An 18,357-nucleotide genomic window follows, 5' to 3' on the forward strand; every position below is an offset into this window, starting at 1 on the left:
TGCTCAGCTCCATGTCGATGACAGCTGTTTTGCGTGCGTCGTCTATTTCTTGCAGGTCATCAGAGAAGCCAGGTGTCATTGTCCTAACGTTCCAGGTGCCCAGCTTTAGGGCAGTAGTTTTCTGTTTTCTGTTGCATGGTGCAGAGTTGTCGATCCGCTTGTCGGTTTTCACCCTAAACCCCACGCACCCCATGAGGTTAACGGACCGTGGCGAGGCAACACCTTACTGGCTGGGGACTGCCCAGCTTAAGGCGGGCGGTAGCTGCCCAATGAGATGCAATGATCTCTCCCACCGTCGGAAGCAGCCCCTGGCGTCATGCTCTACGCCAATCGAGCAAAGACTTATAACCGGTAAACTGCTGCTTCCCGTGTTGTGCCGACGCCGTATGGCGAAGTTGGAGTGTCCTCTCCAGTGCGCGAAGCCTGGGTAAAGAAGGTATGGAGGATAGGCTGTTACCCATGCAGCAAATCCCCCCTCTCCACGTCGCTGGAATGGTCCAATGGAAAGGCAGAAGCCAATACGGTTGGTTCCAGCGGCGTCGCAGGAGTTGCCAGAACGTGACTGTGTTCAGCCATGAACTGCCTAAGGGACTCCGGCTCCTGATTTTGCCTCGAGGTTGACTCCTGAAGCCTTTTCCAGAACTGGATGTAGCCACAAGGCAGTGGAGGTTTGAGGTCAGAGTTTCCTTCTCTTAGATGAGCTGCCTTCCTAGGCTGACGAGTCCCATCTACCCGGTGGCTGTTTAGTAAATGACCAGGAGAGGGTAATCAATGACCCTGGTGCAGTTAAAGGAAGCAAATCACCTCTGGTCTGAGGCCATTGTGCATGGACAAAGGAGTACACACTTTTTGATGATGCTCTTCCAAACAATTTTGCACTCACACGTCCATTTGTCCATCCAACTCTGGCCTGCCCAAATGACATGCCACAACAGGACATGGTCAAACAACTGCAAAATCTCAAATAATGGTAGACAAACAAAGTGTTTTAGCATTTACAGAGCCCTCCACAAGCACTATTTCCACTAATCCAGGGTCAAACTAATCCAGTAGTCCTGGGAAATCGGCTAGTACCCAAGTTCCTGGTTGAGGTAACATCTGAAGGGGGGCAGCTTTTCAACCAACATTCTTAGCGCTACCTACTCTCAAGCAATCAGGCAGAAGAAGGGATCCTGCCTCTTCCTCTCTCTAGATCTAGATCTAGATCTAGATTCTAGGTCTAGATGTGTTGGTTTAGAATAAAGGTGTCAAACACAAGGCCCTTGGACCAGATATTTATCTTTATCTAGCCCAAGTGATAGCTGGGCTCTCCCAGTAGCCCCATCAGCTGCTTGAAGCTGCTCAGCTGCAAAGAGACATGTTAGCAAAAGTGGTGCTGCTGAAAGGTGCAAAAACTATTTATGTGTGCCATATGTATGTGTTACACTTATGTTGGCTGTGTCATAGTGTAATCCATATTTTGAAGACAAAATGAAAGAAACCTGCACAGATTAACATAGATATGTTGCTATGGTTGTAATGGTTAAGGAGCGGGGTTTGTTTCAAGAAACAAACCCTAAATTTGGAGATCTAATTTTGTTCAGCAATGAAAGTGTGCAAACTGGAAGAGCCTTCCAAAATTGGAAGTGGCTTATGGAAGCTTCTGAGAGCCATTCTGAGGTCTGTGGAGGCCTGTAGAGTGGGTTGTTGGGCCAGAAGAGGCATCTGGAGGCTCTGGTGAGTAACGGTGCTTCTGAAATGGCTCCTATTTGGAGCCAAAGCAGCACGCATGATGGCCCCGATCATGACCCACTGTTCTTGGGCTCAGGACCCACCAGTGGGTTGCGACCCACAGTTTGGGAAGCGCTATGCTAGTTAATGCAAAATATTCCACACACAGCAGCACACAGGTTTGGGCCGTGTATGAATTGGGACTGTCCTTGCCTACAGATATCTCCACCCCTCCATAAAGGAAAAACCCATCAGCAAGAAAGACCACCCAACAGGGTTACAAACTTCAGAACCAACCCCTGCCACAAACAATACCTCTGCCCCATATCTAGTCAAATTTATGTGTTCATAAATCTATAGAGAGCAGCATTTCCAGAGGGCAAGGAAATATATTCTGTCATTTATCTGAAATGCAATAAATTTTGAGAGGAGCTTTCCTTGTTTCATTTCCTTGTTTCAAGGAACCCAGGTAGCCCAGGAAGCACTAGGAGGTACATCCCAATGCACCGATGGTTTCATTCTGCAACCTTAAATAGATTTGGTCTGCTAGCTAATAAGGGCAACCAGCCTTACAGCCAACAAAGTTACACAGGAACTTGGAAGGCTGTCAGGAACAGGTAGACAGTAGCTCATGTGCTGTCCTTGTTGACAGGAGAAGCAAGCACACCATTACAGTAGAATGTTGCTATGATCCGTACAGCAACTAGATTGCAAAGAAATGCTGCCAGAACACTTCAAATCTATATAAAAAGTTCAAATTACATATTTCCTTATATAACATTACCTTTCTCCTCCATTCCCCCCCCCCCAGAGAGAGAGAGAGAGAGAGAGAGAGAGAGAGAGAGAGACTCACACCCCTCTAAAATAATTGCTTTCTCCATCCTGGAGTGAAACGTTGTAACAATTTGGCAGCACAACCCATGACATGCACAACACTATCAGAAAGGAGACAAAGAATATACCTTGTTTACTACCTGAAAAAAACACAGCATGTAGCTGATTTTTTCCAAGAACACTGAGGCCTGCAATTTCTGCTGACTAACTATGGTGGTGGGTGGCTGAGCATTTTGAAAAATGGAGCCTTTAATGCCTGATAAAACAGTAATGGAACATGTGACAGATAAGATAAAGAAAACTGCAAAGAGAAAATCAGATACAGGTTACAACTAATTACTCAGATAATGTTATAGTCCTTGTCTGATCCCAAAAGAAGCCAGTAAATTCAGTGAAGGATGTCATGACATCGCACATCTGCTCCCTGGAGATGGATTCTTGTAACAATTTGAAGACTGCATGTAATTTTGCAAATTATATTTATGGACAATTCCAAGAAAGTGAAAAGATGCAATATTTTAAAAATATGAGATGCCTTGCCTTTTGAATGATTCTAAACTGGATCTTTAGCAATAACCAATGTACACTTTTCTTTCTTTCCTTCTTATTGCTGAAGGAACAGATGAAATGGAAAGAGCATGGATAAGATATGAAATCTAGCAGAATGATACATTTGTGGTGCCTATGAATTTATTATTGTGCTAAAGAATGGACAAGTCTGATCCAGATACAGAACCAATGTGTACAATCTATATGCAGTGAGGAGCAGGGCTCAGGCTTTCTTCCCCCATGACCAAAGTACATTTGTACGCAAGTACATCACACGTCTATAATCCATCCATTGCTTTAAAAAGACACCAGCCTTTAACAAGATAACGGCCTTTAACACCAGCATGAACAGGATATAATCTATTACAAATGTACATGTATATGACCTAGTTCAGGGGGTCCCAAACTTTGCAACCCACCTCGTTCTCTGCCGCAGGTTGTGATGCTCCTGGTAGTGCTGGAGGCCTCTCCCAGCCTGGCAACCCACTCTACAGGCCTCAGAATGACCGTCAAAAGCCACTTTTCAGAAGCAAACCAGAAGTGGCTTATGGAGGCTTGTGAGGGCCATCCTGAGGCCTGTAGAGTGGGTTGCTGGACCAGGAGAGGCCTCCAGAGGCTTCAGTAAGTAATGGAGCTTCCAGAATAGCTCCTGTTGGGAGCCATCAGTGCAAGGGCAGGTGGAAGCACCCAGATCACGACCCACTTTTTGGGCTTACTATCCACCAGAGGGTCACGACACACAGTTTGGGAAGTGCAAGACTAGACTATTGATATATGAAAACATATTGCACATATATTGATCTTGGAGAACATAGTAATTTTTTCAACTGGGGATGGTCTTATAACATGCTAGGATCAGAAACATTGGATGTTTTGCAGTTCTGTTTCAAAACGTTAGAAAGAGTTGAACTCAGAAGTGCTTGATTTGGGTGCTGTGTGTATATAAAAATTCTCGTTTTGTTATAGCTATATAGAAATTCAACCTACTGTTCTTAAGGAGAGGCCTCATGAGCTGAACATTTCCCATTTTTGTAGGTCAAAGTCAGAATGAAAACCTGACAGTTTACTTTTGTTATACTTTGTAATTGTTTCTCTATTGAACCACATGTTGGCACCTTGTACAGAACCTTTTAAAAAGTTCTATTTTCTGGAATTTTCTTAGGTGGTGCTTGTAAGGTGGAATGAACCATTCCAGAAGCTGGCAACATGTGATGCAGATGGTGGAATATTTGTTTGGATTCAGTATGAAGGGAGATGGTCTGTGGAGCTTGTGAATGATCGTGGGGCACAGGTTAGTATTCAAGGTTTTTCTTATAGTTAAGGCCAGTAAGACTCTAGATTGAAAGAATGAAAGTGCAATTATTAAATTTTCTTAATTGAAACGAGTACATGAGGAGCATCCTTTTTGTTATCGGGAAGACATGGGCTAGATTCAGGGCACTGAAGCTCTGCCTTCTGAAATAAGATAGATACTTAGTAGAATGAGGCCCAAATCCTAACCTTTCCAGCTCTGGTTTAGCTCTGCCAATGGGGCATGTGCTGCATCCTGCACTTTGGGGGGTAGTCATGGAGGCCTCCTCAATGTAAGGGAATGTTTGTATTGGAAAGTCAGTGCTGAAAAGTTGGTTAGGATTGAGCCAGAGTGCCTAAGTAGGCTGAATATGGCTTGTGCATGTTATTGTGCTTATATCTATTGCTTCTTTTATTATACCTGATTATACAAATTGATTTTGATTTTTAAAAATAACATTAATTTTAGTGGGAGACATTTAATGCTTATCTCTCCTATTAAGATCAAGCATGTAACTGACTGGATTGCACTAAGTTTTTCCATGGAACAGTTTGACATCCTAAAATACAAGGCATATAATCAGAAAGGTGTTTTGACATTGCCGCTCTGTCAGTGAGTGTTGAATGAGTACTCATACTGTTGCCAAAAAGAAAAAAAGATGGGCATATTAACCGCTTCACTGAAGTCTCCTAACTTTTTTTTGCCAATTGTTAAGAGCCCCACTTGTCTTGGTGTGATGTCTTTTATTTTTCATATGGCGAATAATATCAGAATAATGTCTAACATTGTGTATGCATTAAGGTGAGCGACTTTACATGGAGCCATGATGGAACACAAGCACTCATCTCCTATAGAGATGGATTTGTGCTAGTTGGATCAGTCAGTGGGCAAAGGCACTGGTCTTCGGAGATTAACTTGGAGAGCCAGATCACCTGTGGTATATGGACTCCTGATGATCAACAGGTAATGTAGTTCTGAAATCAAACATTGCAAATAACATTGTGTGTATGTATATCCCAGGGCTGGCTTTGCCATGAAGCGAATTGAAACAATCACATGAAGCAACAGCAAATGGACAAGCCCATAGCCAGTCTGTTCTCTGCCCTCTCTAACCTGCCACTCCACTGGACTCTTGCGGGGAGAAAGTTGGAAAAGTGGCAGTCTCCATCTCCCTCCAGCAGCACTGGAGGGAGGAACAAGGGTGGCGGAGCTGCCTTGGCTCCAGATCGCCTCTCCTTGCCTACTTGGTCCTTATGAAGCACCAAATGAATGGGGAGAGGTGATCTGTAGTCCAACTGCCCCCTTCCCTTTTCGTTTGCTTACCAGGAGTGTGGCATAAAGCCTCCCTCCTCTGCATCACTTCTGTTTCAAATGACCACAAGGAGTGCAGGCTAGGAACCCAGATGGAGCCACTTCCATTCATTGCAAACAGAAGTGGCACAGTCTAAGGAGATTGCATGCTCTGCTTTTCTTAAGTAAAGGGAAGTGGTTGTTCCCCTGACCCTCTCTTCCATTGGGGGTGCACACGTGTGCAAGTGCATGCACAGAAACAGTACTTGTGGGGGTGATGTTGTTAGGTTGTACAGGGCCTCCTGGGTCCATCAATAAATAGCTTTCTACTATATGCAGGAAAATATTAGATTTAGGTGTAATCCTAACGTGCACTGAAACAGGAAGGCTGACTGGCCTGCACTGTATGCAGCACAGGTTTGGTGTGGCCTGGGGCACAACTCAGGAAAAAGGGATTTTAGTCCCTTTACCCTGAGCAATGCCACAAGCAGCCCAATGGGCCTGCAGTTTCGTGGGCACAGATCCAAGTGGCCCAAGTAACGCTGCACAAACCAGGCACAGGGACTGGGATCCGGACTGCACTGCTGCGGCCAGCCCCACCCCGATCTGTCCCCCAGGCCACCCTCCCCCATCCTGAACACCCCCTCCCTGCCTCCATTCCTCCCTCCCTCTGCCCTCTCCCACCCCCGTGCCAGTTTCCCCAGACCGGCACAAACCTACCTCCTCCAGGTGTGGGGTCAGCTCCACAAGGCCAGCACATGTCTGTGCACTGGCCTATCCTACTCCTGAGTAGCTGGTTCATCACACATGCACCCACATCCATGTAAATTAAGGGTACTATTGATATTGTACAATTGTGCATATACAACAATGTTTTGTTCCATACAAGGAAATTAACACAGAACCTCTCTATATTGTGAAACTTTAACCTTAGATCTTACGGAAGAACTATATGTCACATCAACAAATGTGTTTCCCAAATATCTATTGCTGATTAACAGGAACGTGTGGTGGAGCAGGGATTTGTGGGGAAGACGGATAACCTGATTTTATGCAATACATTAACTTATTCAATACATTAACTTTTATTCAATACATTAACTTAATACCCTACTCTTCAGTGTAGCAGCTGTCTCCTTGTCTCTCCTTTGTTACCACTGCACCCTCAGACTCTGCAGCTTCCACCTTCAATTCTTCCTTGTACCTTTTGCTTCCAACACCTGAAATGTACTAGTTACTCCCATTGCCTCGGCTTTCTCTCTTTGAATATTGCTCTTTATTCTTTTTAGTTTGATTTCCCCCCACTACATTCTATTTGAAACTGCCCTCACAGAAATCACTGTTGATCCCCTCACTGACACATCAAAAGGTCTCTTCTCATTCTTCTTGACCTCTCTGCTGCCTTCGGTACAGTTGATCACTCTCTGGTACTTGACTCCCTTTGTGACTTAAGTCCCCATGATTCTGTTCTCAAGTGGTTGCCTTCCTACCTGTCTAATCATTTGTTCAACGTTTCTGTAGAAGCACTATCCTTCTCTCCTTTCCCTCTCTCTGTCTAGATCCCTTAGAGTGCTGTTTTTGACCTTTGCTATTCTCTCTCTACATGCTATCCCTGCATAACCTAATCAAAGTCCATGACTTTCAGTACCACATATAAGTGAATTATGCCCATTCCTGCCTTTCTATTTTAGAACTTTCTCCCTCCCTCCAATTCTTCATCTCCAATTGCCTATCTAATATTTTAGCCTCATTGCTTCATTGTCATTTCAAGTGCAATATGTCCAAGACTAACAGCCCAATTCTATCCAGGCTGCCCATGGAGCAATACAGTGACACCTAAACAGCTTCCACTGTATCCCGCGTGGGCAGAGAGACAGCCAGAGATCTCCCTTCCTGCGGTAAGGGAACATAAGTCACCATACCCTAATCCAGTGGTGTCAAACATAAGGCCCGTGGGCCTGATCAGGCCTGCAGAAGCTCCTTATGCCCCCCCCCCCCGGATAATTGGGCTCTCTTAATTATTGGGTCATTATCTGCTCTCAGCTGGAGATTGATGCTGATTATTGCTGGAAACTCCCAAGCTAAACCTGGAGGGTTGTCAGCTCTACCACTAGCATATTGGAAATGTCAAAGCAAATGTTTTTATTTGAATATGGGAAAAACATACCTGCACAATTCATTGCTCTTCCCTTAGTCCAGGAATGCTTTCCTGCATTTAGATACTTTAAAAGCACTGTGTTGTTTATTGTTTATCTTACCGAAGCTCAATTTTTGTGAATTCAGCTACCGCAGAATAGGTACCTCAGAATTCTTAACTGCAGGTTGATCCTAGTTGTGTCAGGGAGGTTCCAAGTGATCTGGCAAATACAGATCTCTCCTCAGGTGAAGGTCTAGTGCTCTAGAGACCAGCAATCCCAACCTTCACCTGCAAGAGTGATTTTAGTGAGGTGCTGGAGAATAGATGCCAAGCTGGAGGGATGGGCACAATTGGAATTATGGTATCTCACTCAGGAAGAGACAGCCCTGTAGAAACTCTTGTGTTGCATGAAGAAAAAAAATCAGCTGTCCCTTGAAGATAGCTTTGTTTCTTTTACTAAGCTGTTTATTCACAGCCCTGTAGCAGTTCAGCTTCTAAAAGGCACTGAAAGAGCCACCAGGGATCAGAAAGCTATGAAAAATCTCATTGCTTCCAATTGCTTCTAAGGCCGGCACAAGGTCAGAGATGCATCTCTGTACATTATTCACTTTGTGCTCAGCAGAAAATGTGTTCACCAAGTTAAAAGATATATTTACCAGGGGTGAGCTGGTGAGCGCAGAAGTAGACTCTTGATATGAAACCAGATTCAAGGTGCAATTGTATATATTTAGCAACCAGTCAGTCCATGCCAAATGCAACCATCCATACTGAATGATTCCTGTGAAGTGTTAATGAAGTATTATACTAATACTTAGCATTTAGCTCCCTCCAAGGGTCTTGTATCACTTTGAAGAGAGAATTAATTAGCTTCTTGCCACTCTTGTTTTGGAATGTCTGCTCAGCTCCTCATTGTGATGCTGGGAGAAAAAAGAGAAATTGCTTCCATAACTTAAAAAGTCTCTCTGGGATGAACAATTTCAAATCTCCTTGTAGTTGATAGGCAAATTTTCATTGACTTCTGTGGACAATCCAGCTAAAATTAAATGAGAAAGCTGGGATCAAAATGTAGACTTGTTGGCTCCCACCCATATTAATTGCTAACCAGAGCTAAATGCAGATTTTTTTTTTAAATATCCAGTTTTCTGGTTAAAAGTTCTGGGTTTACTTCTCTGTTTTTTCTCATTTTTACCTCAGTTTAATTTAGTGAGAGTTCACTGCAGCTTCTACTGCTAAAAATTTAGGGAAAACCTGATTGCATCTGAATTATTGTCACAAAATTCCAACAATTTAACATATCTTTATTCCAATGAGAAGACCATGGTTGTGTCAAAGAATTAGAATCTATGTTGTTAAAAAGTCCAACGTTTTGTTCTGTAACTTTTTCAGAACTTCATCAGGGAAACGTACCTAGACAGGACACGTTGCTAGAGAGCAAGCCAGAAACAGCTGTTAAAAAACCAGCACCCTTCAGGTGCTTAAGAGTTCCATTTTACTGCTGTATTCTTAAAGCGAACTCAACCTGATCACAGTATCCCATCACTGTTGGAAACCTCTTCCTTATAAAGCTCTTTAATGTCTGTTCTTTTTCGGACTGGCAGCCAGGTATTGCTAATATGAAAAGCCTATTCTGTTTTGGGGATATTTAACTATTTAAATATATTTAAATATTTTGGGGATATTTAACTATTTCGATTGCTTCTCTGTAAAGCCTTGGGAAATAAAATCTATTACTGGAAAGAACCTGGGTGGCTTTGAAATGTATTTGATGGCCCGTTTCTATTGTATGCTGTGCTATTGCTGATTGATCCAGGTGCATTGAACGGAAGTGCCTCTTACGATCTGCAGTCTGGTTTTTATAGAACGCTTGGTGGTGCCTATGTTGACACGACTACACTCACAGGGTATCCTATAGATACCCACCAGGTGTATCTAGCTGTTGTCTCCTATTCTTAGGATTTCTAAGAAGTTGCTGGACCTTGATAGTTGGCATGAAGATTGTTCTGAAATTTGTTTTATGGAGAATATTACTAGTTTGTTATGCCTTTGATGTAAGGAAGTTACAGCCCAATCCTGCACTCCAATCTGTATGGGTAGGTTTTCTGTAAACTTGGTAACCTGGAGAGAAATCTGCTTTTCTGTTGATCAAAGTATCCAGGAATGGTAGACTTCCATCTTCTTCTTTCTGTTGTGAACCTGATAGCTGTATGTATCTTGTTAAGATGGTTGAGAAAATTCTCCATCTCCCTGTCTCCATGGTTCCAAATTACAAAGATATTGCCCACATACCTAACTCAGAAATTTGGTTTAAATTTGGCAGTTCTTATAGCCAATCCTTCACATTCTTCCACATAGATGTTATATGTCCATATAATGTTTTGTCACAAAACTTGACATTTTTTAATCCAGCCACACTTATCTGTTATACTGACACTTCCTGCTGCATTTTGGACTTGGCCTTGAGGCTGAGTCACAGAGAAGATGACAGTATAGCTGTCACTTTTTCACAAAATTCTTATTTTAGCCAGGGTATGCTTGGAGAGACTGGTGTTAAGCAAGGTTCAAATGACAGATGCAGAATGTGTCAAGTTTGGTAACTTTCTAAAGGCTTGATCTGTGTGCAGAACTCATTCACCTAGACTTCCCAAAAGACATTGTACAGTATTGGGATTCCAGCTCTGCAGAATCTAAAATCATGAATTTATTAACACCACATACATAAAATTACCTCCCTGAGTTCTTTGTTAGTTGATATGGGAGGAGGGGGAGAACCTTCTGATTCTCTTCTGATATACCTTCCCTGTGAGCCTCTCCTCACCACAGCCCTCAAAGGGGCTAGGGGTCAGTTATCAGGCAACATTAGAAGGCCTCCAACAGCTAGCTAGCTGGAAGTTATCACCCCTTCAGGGTTTATATAGTGACTTGGACTTACTTTCAGTGTTGCTGTCTGAAAACAGTATGAAATAATTGGTTTTTCTCTTCCAATGCACAAAGAAAGCATTTTGTGAGCTGAGAATCCAAAAGTATTCTTCATCCCAATATGCTTATTATGATTCTGAATGTTATGACCATACTAAACGGTATTTGGAAAGCACTTTCTAGTTGGTACACTGGAGACATTAGCTGCATTGCCAAGGTAAGTGGTACTGCAGAGCCAATAGCTGCATCATCCGGAAATTTCCAAGTGCATCAAGAAAAACGGCTCATATTCTGCAGTGTCTTGTCTTGCCATGTAAACAAAACATCTCACCATATGATATTTGGAACTATTTTTAGAATTTCCTTAGCTTTTCGTGTGAGTCTTGTCATTTAAAATTAATGATCTCCAGTTGCTCATGCTAAGAGCATCATGAATGTTTTATATTCCATAGCTTTTTGGGCAGTATGCAGTCTTCTTTCTATATTTAGAATGTTTAAATGTATTTTAGTGGGATTCACTCATTTTTACATAGCTGTAAATTATAGAAACTGAGAACTTGCTTGCTTAGTGCTTAGCCACCTAATGTTTATGAGTCTCCACAAAACAATTAATACAGCTGGTATAAAAAGAAAAGAAACTTGGCCTTTACTCTCTTTTTTTCTTAGCTGATTTTTTAAAAAACTCCGCTATCTACTATTAAGTAATGGTGAATATGAAGCAGTGATTCCTGAATTAAATTGCTCTGATGCACTTTCTGGCATTTTTTAATCCACAGTGATCCTTTCTTTAACAAGTGAATCTTATGGACCAAGTCTATTTATAATGGGATACAACTAAAACGGCTGTTGTCAACTGAGTCATAGTAGAACACTCATTAGAACACTACATTAGCTTTTAAATGTTCTACCCTCAGGGAACCTTTTCCCTGAGTTTTCACATCACCTAGTTTAGCAGAGAACCCCTTCCTACTGCAGAAGATTTTAGAACATATTTTAGGGTGCACACTAACTCTGTGGTTTCCAAACATTTTAACATCGGGACCAATCTAAGGAAAAGTTTCATTTTACCTCATGTTCAAACCTCTGTGGCTATAATGGTGATTGGGCAGCAGTTCTCTCCCCACCCCCCAAGTATCAGGTTGTTTAGCCCTTGATGCGCATAGCCTAATCATAGCTGTCAGTTTCACGAACCACTAAAAATTAGATCCCAGACCCACAGTCTTGGAACCACTGCACTAACTTTATGTGGGATGTTGACCAGTCTGTTGAGATGTCCTATAAACCAAATGCACCCTAGATGTGCCCAATACTCCCTTAGAACTTTATCCTCAGGTAAAGATTGTAGCTTAGATTATCATGAGCAAGTCACAGCAAGCCTCATCTCCCACTCTTCTTCTTGCACAAGCAGAGAAGATTGAAAGTTTTCACTTTTGAATAAACAGCTGTTCTGTGTATGCTTACATTCAGAATCAGTTGAATCATGGTTTCAGATCCTGGTTTGTGAACGAACCACAGTTATAATAATCCACAATTCCCCACATTTGGTTGTAAAGGAAAGCTGTGGTTTATTCCAAACCAAGAGTGGAAGCTTTTAGTCTCCTTCCCTCATGTACTAAGGGGGAGAAGAGGGCCTAACTCTAGCCCTTGCTTCACATTTTGAGAATCACTGATCTTAAAGGTACAGTTGTTGGCAAGTTATTAAAAACCTCTGAGAAGCCTGATCTGTAATAGGCAAGATATTTGAGAGTTAGATAGCTTCCCAAGCACATTTCCCCAATTTGACAGTGCTCAGAGCAAAGTCACTTTATGATACAGTAAGCATGCAAATTGTAGTACACTACAGTTAAGAAGGATGGCATACCATTGCCAATGATGTTGTGTTTCCTGACATTGGTGCAAACTGATGCTTTAATTTGGGGGGGGGGTTGCTTTAAAGATTGATTTAGGTTACAAAGTACACTTAGAAGGGAGTAAGCCCCCATTGTGCTAGACAGATTCCATATCTAAAACTTGCATAGTTGCAATGAAATTTGTTCCATCCCACCTTTTGATCCAGAAAGAGCCCTAAAGCCGCTTACGTGACATAACAAGATTCTTTCAAGCCTTCTTAAACTCTCAAGCCCATTTAAAGTCACTACCGGTTAGAAAACAGAAATCAAATCATTAAGCCACTAATAGAGAACCCCTACTGTCAAGCTACCATTAGTAGTGGTTATGATTATTTGGTCCTGCTAATTAAGTCAAACATTCCTTATCTATAGATAATATGTCAGGGAGAAGCGTTCTAGCCAAAACCTTATTATAGGCTAGAATGGAAAGAAGATAGGTACTAGACAGGTATTGGGAAGAAAAGAAAGGAATTATGTGGGAAAGGGCAAGATAAGTGGCAGGGATGAGGGAAAAGCTTCAGCAGTGATAGGTTTAGTGGCTTATGGCCTAATCCCAAGGGTGCCTGTCACCTCTGGAACATGCATTCTGACAGCACTAGGTGCCTTCTGGCTGTCACAAATGGTGACACACCAAAGCATGCGGCCTGGCTTCCACCACAAGCAGTCAGTTCTGCACACCTGTGGCCACCAGGTGCCCACTGGCAAAGGTGAGTGTGCACAAGCAACAGGAGGGAGGCTGGGATGGTAGACAGAATGGGGCAGTTATGAAGGCAGGATGGAAGGTGGATCAGGAATGGGAAGAGGTAGGTTTTGTGGCAACGGCATCCACTGAATCCTAATCCTCTTCATAGCCTTGATCCTCCAACTTGGGTCCATGCGGACTTGCATCACTGCTGTTGCAGGTTCAAGTAGACCCTGTGGCCCAGTATGGGCTTACTGTGGGGCAAGGGAACAAATGTCCCCTTACCCTAAGGAGGCCCCCAAAGGTCAAAAATCAGCCACAGGATACAGCGAGCACTGCTGCATCACCACATAGGGAGTTAGGTTGGAGAAAAGTGGTAGTGGCAAGGAGTGTTGCTTGTGATCGTAGGAAACAATGCCATGGGAGCTGTGGATTTTTAGTGGTAGGAATTCCGTCCATTTCTGGCTGATAAAGGTGTCCCTTACAAAAGTTGTTTGATTTGTCCCGTACGTTGTGAATGTGGGCAATTCAGCGTTTCACTGACTGAAGTGTACTTGAAATAATGGTGATGGCAGTGAGCTACCACTTTTTCATGTTGTTTTTAATGTAGATCGCCTTCATGTTGTTGCTAACCATGCCGTTATCTTATTTCCTAAGGTCCTATTTGGCACTGCCGATGGTCAGGTTATTGTCATGGATTGCCACGGTCGGATGCTGGCGCACGTTCTTCTTCATGAGTCTGATGGCATTCTTAGCATGTCCTGGAACTACCCAAGCTTCTTGGTGGAAGACAGCAGTGAAAGTGACACAGATTCAGATGACTATTCCCCACCACAGGGTAATTTTACCTCAGTGTAGTGTTCTTTGTAGTGTTCAGGGGCCTGCTTCTCATCAAGTTGGTAAATCTTGGCTGTACCGCTTCAGATTGCATGTGGGATTTCACATAGTTGTATGCGCCACTTCATCACTGCATGGGAATTTAGACAGGATTGGGCTGTTAATCAAGTAGGTCAGGGCTTTTCAAACTGTGGCGTCGCGACACTCCAGCCTGTGGACCCTGGCCTGTTTCCCCTTAAGGGGCGGGGGGAGCTAGGAGGCAGGGAGGAGGCAGGAAAGGGGCTGCAGGGGCTTGAGCCCACTTATCCGAGCTTCCTGCAGCCTCCCGGGGGTGCAGGGAGCCCCGCATGACCTTTTGCAGGGCTCCCTGCAGCTTTGAAAGCAAAAGCGGAGTGATCGCACCCTGCCTCCGCCAAAGCGGAAGTGGAGTGCAATCACTCCACTTTCACTTCTGAAACTGCAGGGAGCCCTGCAGAAGGTCGCGATGGGCTCCCTGCACCCTCGGGAGGCTGCAGGAGGCTCGGGTAAGTGAACTCAAGCCCCTGCAGCCCCCCTGAGCGGCACAATCCTGGGGAAGATGAAGCTCACTGTGGGGATCGCACTGCTGCCTTCCCCTGCCCGCACTGCCTCCTCCCACCCCCGCAAGAACTTAGAGCGACTCAAACTCTCCCTTATAGTTTGAAAACCACTGAAGTAGGTGATCTCTACACATGTTCTCCTGCTAGTAAAGGACCCGCTGTTCCTAGAGAAAAGAAAAAAGCACCCTCCAGATTAAAGATACAGCTCTTGATAATGGAGCAAGAAACAAGACAGAATGGACCACTTCCTAGAACTAAAATATCAACAAGAAAAGTACCCAGTGAACATGATTATTGATACAAAGCTGATACAAAGCTGATCTGTATATGAAACACATAGATGTCTGACCTACCACCATAGGTTGAAGCCTTCCTTTGCAGTTTTGTGTCTAATTTAGATGCAATAATTAAAGATTAAAATGACATATTTGTCAGAATTTTGGTTTCAGATAGGAAATTTCCTAAGCTCACCTTGTAAGAGCTCAGCAGCACTGAAAACAAGATATCCAGGATTCACTCAATGCTTTCACAGTGAGCTTCGTCTTCATAAGACAGGAGTGGAAAAGCTTTTCACTTATTTGTCTCTTCCGGAGCAGTTCAGATGAGTAAAGAAGAATAGGGCGGACATATGTGTTGCTTTTCTGTTTGCAAATGTGTTTGCTTACTCAGGGCACTTATTTGCAAGAGCAAGTATATGATCTGCACATAGGAAGCAGAAAATCTGAGAAAATCCATCGATCAAGCTATGGAACTACTGCTTCCTTCATCAAAGTTTCCCCCAAAATATGAGAATTTTATGTTTGTTGTAAGATTGATTTGCAGCTCTGTGAAGGAGAGTTTTAACATTCAGATGATTTACTTTTGATGAGTAAAGCAGGCAAATGTGTAAATGATGTTGAGTCAGTCAGGAGTGGGTGAGCTTGGTATTAGCCTACTTCTAATTATTTTTCTAATATGACGTGTTCTTATGGAGTATGGCATGTGGTTCCAGAAACCTTTCAAAAGATACGTGCCTTTGACTCACACAGATGAGTAGGAGGAGCTTGATTGAATTCAATTCACCTATGAAATAACACTGGTTGTGTGGTATTGATTTTCAAATATCCTTCCGCAGCCCAGTTTCCTTTTATGAAATGGTCCAATTTGAATAAATGAGCAACAATATTGGTTCCAATCCTAAGCCATTGCAACTTGTATGATTAGCTATGCCACACACTATGCTACTGGTGTTCTGAAAGCTTCTCAGTCTTGAGACTAGAACCTATTTGAGGTCCGTCTAACCACCTCATGGTTGGTCAGGTTCTGTAATAAAGTCAGCCTCATCTGATAATATGGAATTCAACATGAGTGTGAAGCTTATGTGCTCAGTTACTATAAATTCATCAGTTTGAGGGACTGAGGAATAAATGTGTTTCCCAAGAAATCCCCTAAAGTTGCAGATTGACAAAAGTCTTTTACCTTTTGAAAATGCAGGTGTTAGCAATATTTTGTATAAATATACTTTATATCCCTGTAGTTGAAATAAAGAGTGTCTATCAAAAGTCTTTTTCTTGCAAGTCAAAGTGTGGGCAAATTCTGTGCCACACTTTGATTAGAATATCGTAAGGTCTTGGAGGCCATTGAAAGATACTGGAGGCCACTGTAGAAAGATACCAGAGGGCCAGATCTAGCCCACTGGTCACCAGTTGTCGTCTCTGGTTTAGAATTCAATATTTTTGGATAGCAAGTAGAGGGCTAGCAGGATGCCAGATTTGTACCACAAAGATCTCGTTTCACATATTTTTCCCAGCACAGTTGCCCCCATGCTAGTCTGTGTACATGTAAAGGCTTCTACCTACATAGTGCTTCTAATCATGCTTACAAGCCACACCAGCATCATCTAGCTTCCAGGAGGTGCATCACTGCCTGGGTATGCATATTCACCAGTCCCTGCAGCAGCCTGTCAGGGGTGTGGGGAGCCTTCTGCAGGGCTCCCTGATGCTTAAAAAGTGAAAGCACAGTGATTGCGCTCCATTTCCTGTTTTGCAGAAGTGGAGCGTGATTGCTCCACTTTCACTTTTTAAACTGCAGGGAACCCTGCTGACACTTGCGCAGGGCTCCCTGCACCCCCAACAGGCTGCTGCAGGGACTGGTGAATGCATCCCAGTCCCTGCAGCCCCCAGCGGCGGGGATCGCGTCACTGCCTCCCCCCTACCCCTGCAAGAACTTACTGTGGTTCAAACTCTCCCAGAGAGTTTGAAAACCACTGGTCAAGAAAATAAGAGTGGCTCTATGACAGTCAATGGATGTGGTGGGAAACCGCACTCTCCTTGTCACAGCTGTTCATACTATCAGTGTGTTCACACTAGTTGTGATCTGAAAACCTGGCTTTTAATATATTTATTCTTTCAGATGGCCCAGCTGCATATCCAGTCTTGGTTCAGAACACCAAACCACTGCTTACCGTCAGCTTCACATCAGGAGACATTAGCTTAATGAACAACTACGACGACTTGTCTCCTACCATCATCCGCTCAGGTTTGAAAGGTATGAACAAAAGTTGTCTTCCTGTCTGCTTCTACTCAGTTTCTCTTCTGCTTTAAATTTTGATTGCCTTGACATGAATATTTGAGCATCTGTCCCTTGAAACTCAGTGCCTTCTGTGGTGATTTCTGCTAACAGTAGTGACACCTACTGGCAAAGAAGACAAAACTCAGCTCTGGGGTTCCTTTTGGAATAAACTGGTTTTATATCTGTGGCATTCAAAGCAGCAAATGAAAAATCCCTGATCTGCTCTCCGAAATAACCTCTAGATTTACAGCATGATTCATTTTGCTTTGCTTCCTCTGTTTTCTACCATTGAAAGGTTTTGCTATACTCAAAGAAAACTGAAACCAAAGGAATACCAGCTTCTACAGATATTTTTGTCTGAAGCATTGATTCCAGGTGTTTAGACTTCAACTGCAAGTTTCAGTTTGACTGCAACCCTCTACATACTTACTTGGGAATAAAGCCTATTGCATTCAAGGAACCTTATTTCTTGCATAGGCTTGCACTCTTTAAGCAGAAGTTAAACAACAATTAAAGCTTTAATTAGTTACTAAGCATATAAGAAGAACTGTACTGGCCAGTGGGGGTCGTAGCTACTATGGTGCCCTGGGGCACACCTCCAGGAGTGCTGCCTCCCCACACCTGCTGCTTTTCCCCAGAAGCATTCTGACGGACTTTGAATGTCACTTCCAGTTTCAATCAAAAACCAGAAGTGACATCCCTCTTAAGAGGGGAGTGGCCTGGAAAAGACAGTTGTGATGGTGCCATAGCAATTGCAGCATCATTGCTACCAAGGGGTGTTTAAACTTACTTGATGGTAGCGCCAGCCATCGAGAGGGTATGGGAGTCTTGGAGCCCCTCTGAAGCCCTCCCTGCTGCTGCCAACTGCTCGGATTGGAGATCAAAACTCATTTCTGGTTTTCTATCAAAAATAAAGGACATGAAAGAGGAGGAGGAGAGGGGAGGGTGAATGTTCAAGCACAAGGTTTATTCATGATAAACTAAACAATGGTTTATTCAGTTGTCTGAACTGAGCCATGGTGTACCATTCACTTGCAGAAAATTCTGATTTACGAGACCAATGGTAGCATCTAGAGTTTCCTTGTTCCAGTGCA

The 18,357-nt window shown here is 43.2% G+C and overlaps 1 protein-coding gene across 2 annotated transcripts in view; it reads left to right on the top strand.

Moving 5' to 3' along the window:
• TULP4 (TUB like protein 4) overlaps nucleotides 1-18,357 on the top strand; it is a 135,668-nt gene that overhangs the window by 87,444 nt on the left and 29,867 nt on the right. The window contains exons 3-6 of one of the 2 annotated variants that reach the window (XM_066616114.1): nucleotides 4,256-4,384; nucleotides 5,186-5,347; nucleotides 13,956-14,136; nucleotides 17,105-17,239. In XM_066616114.1, coding sequence (XP_066472211.1) covers nucleotides 4,256-4,384; nucleotides 5,186-5,347; nucleotides 13,956-14,136; nucleotides 17,105-17,239 — 607 coding nt within the window. The remainder of the gene's footprint in view (nucleotides 1-4,255; nucleotides 4,385-5,185; nucleotides 5,348-13,955; nucleotides 14,137-17,104; nucleotides 17,240-18,357) is intronic. The other variant, XM_066616123.1, reaches the window with a different exon arrangement.

Source organism: Tiliqua scincoides, chromosome 1 (genome assembly GCF_035046505.1).
Source record: "Tiliqua scincoides isolate rTilSci1 chromosome 1, rTilSci1.hap2, whole genome shotgun sequence".
Taxonomy (NCBI): domain Eukaryota; kingdom Metazoa; phylum Chordata; class Lepidosauria; order Squamata; family Scincidae; genus Tiliqua; species Tiliqua scincoides.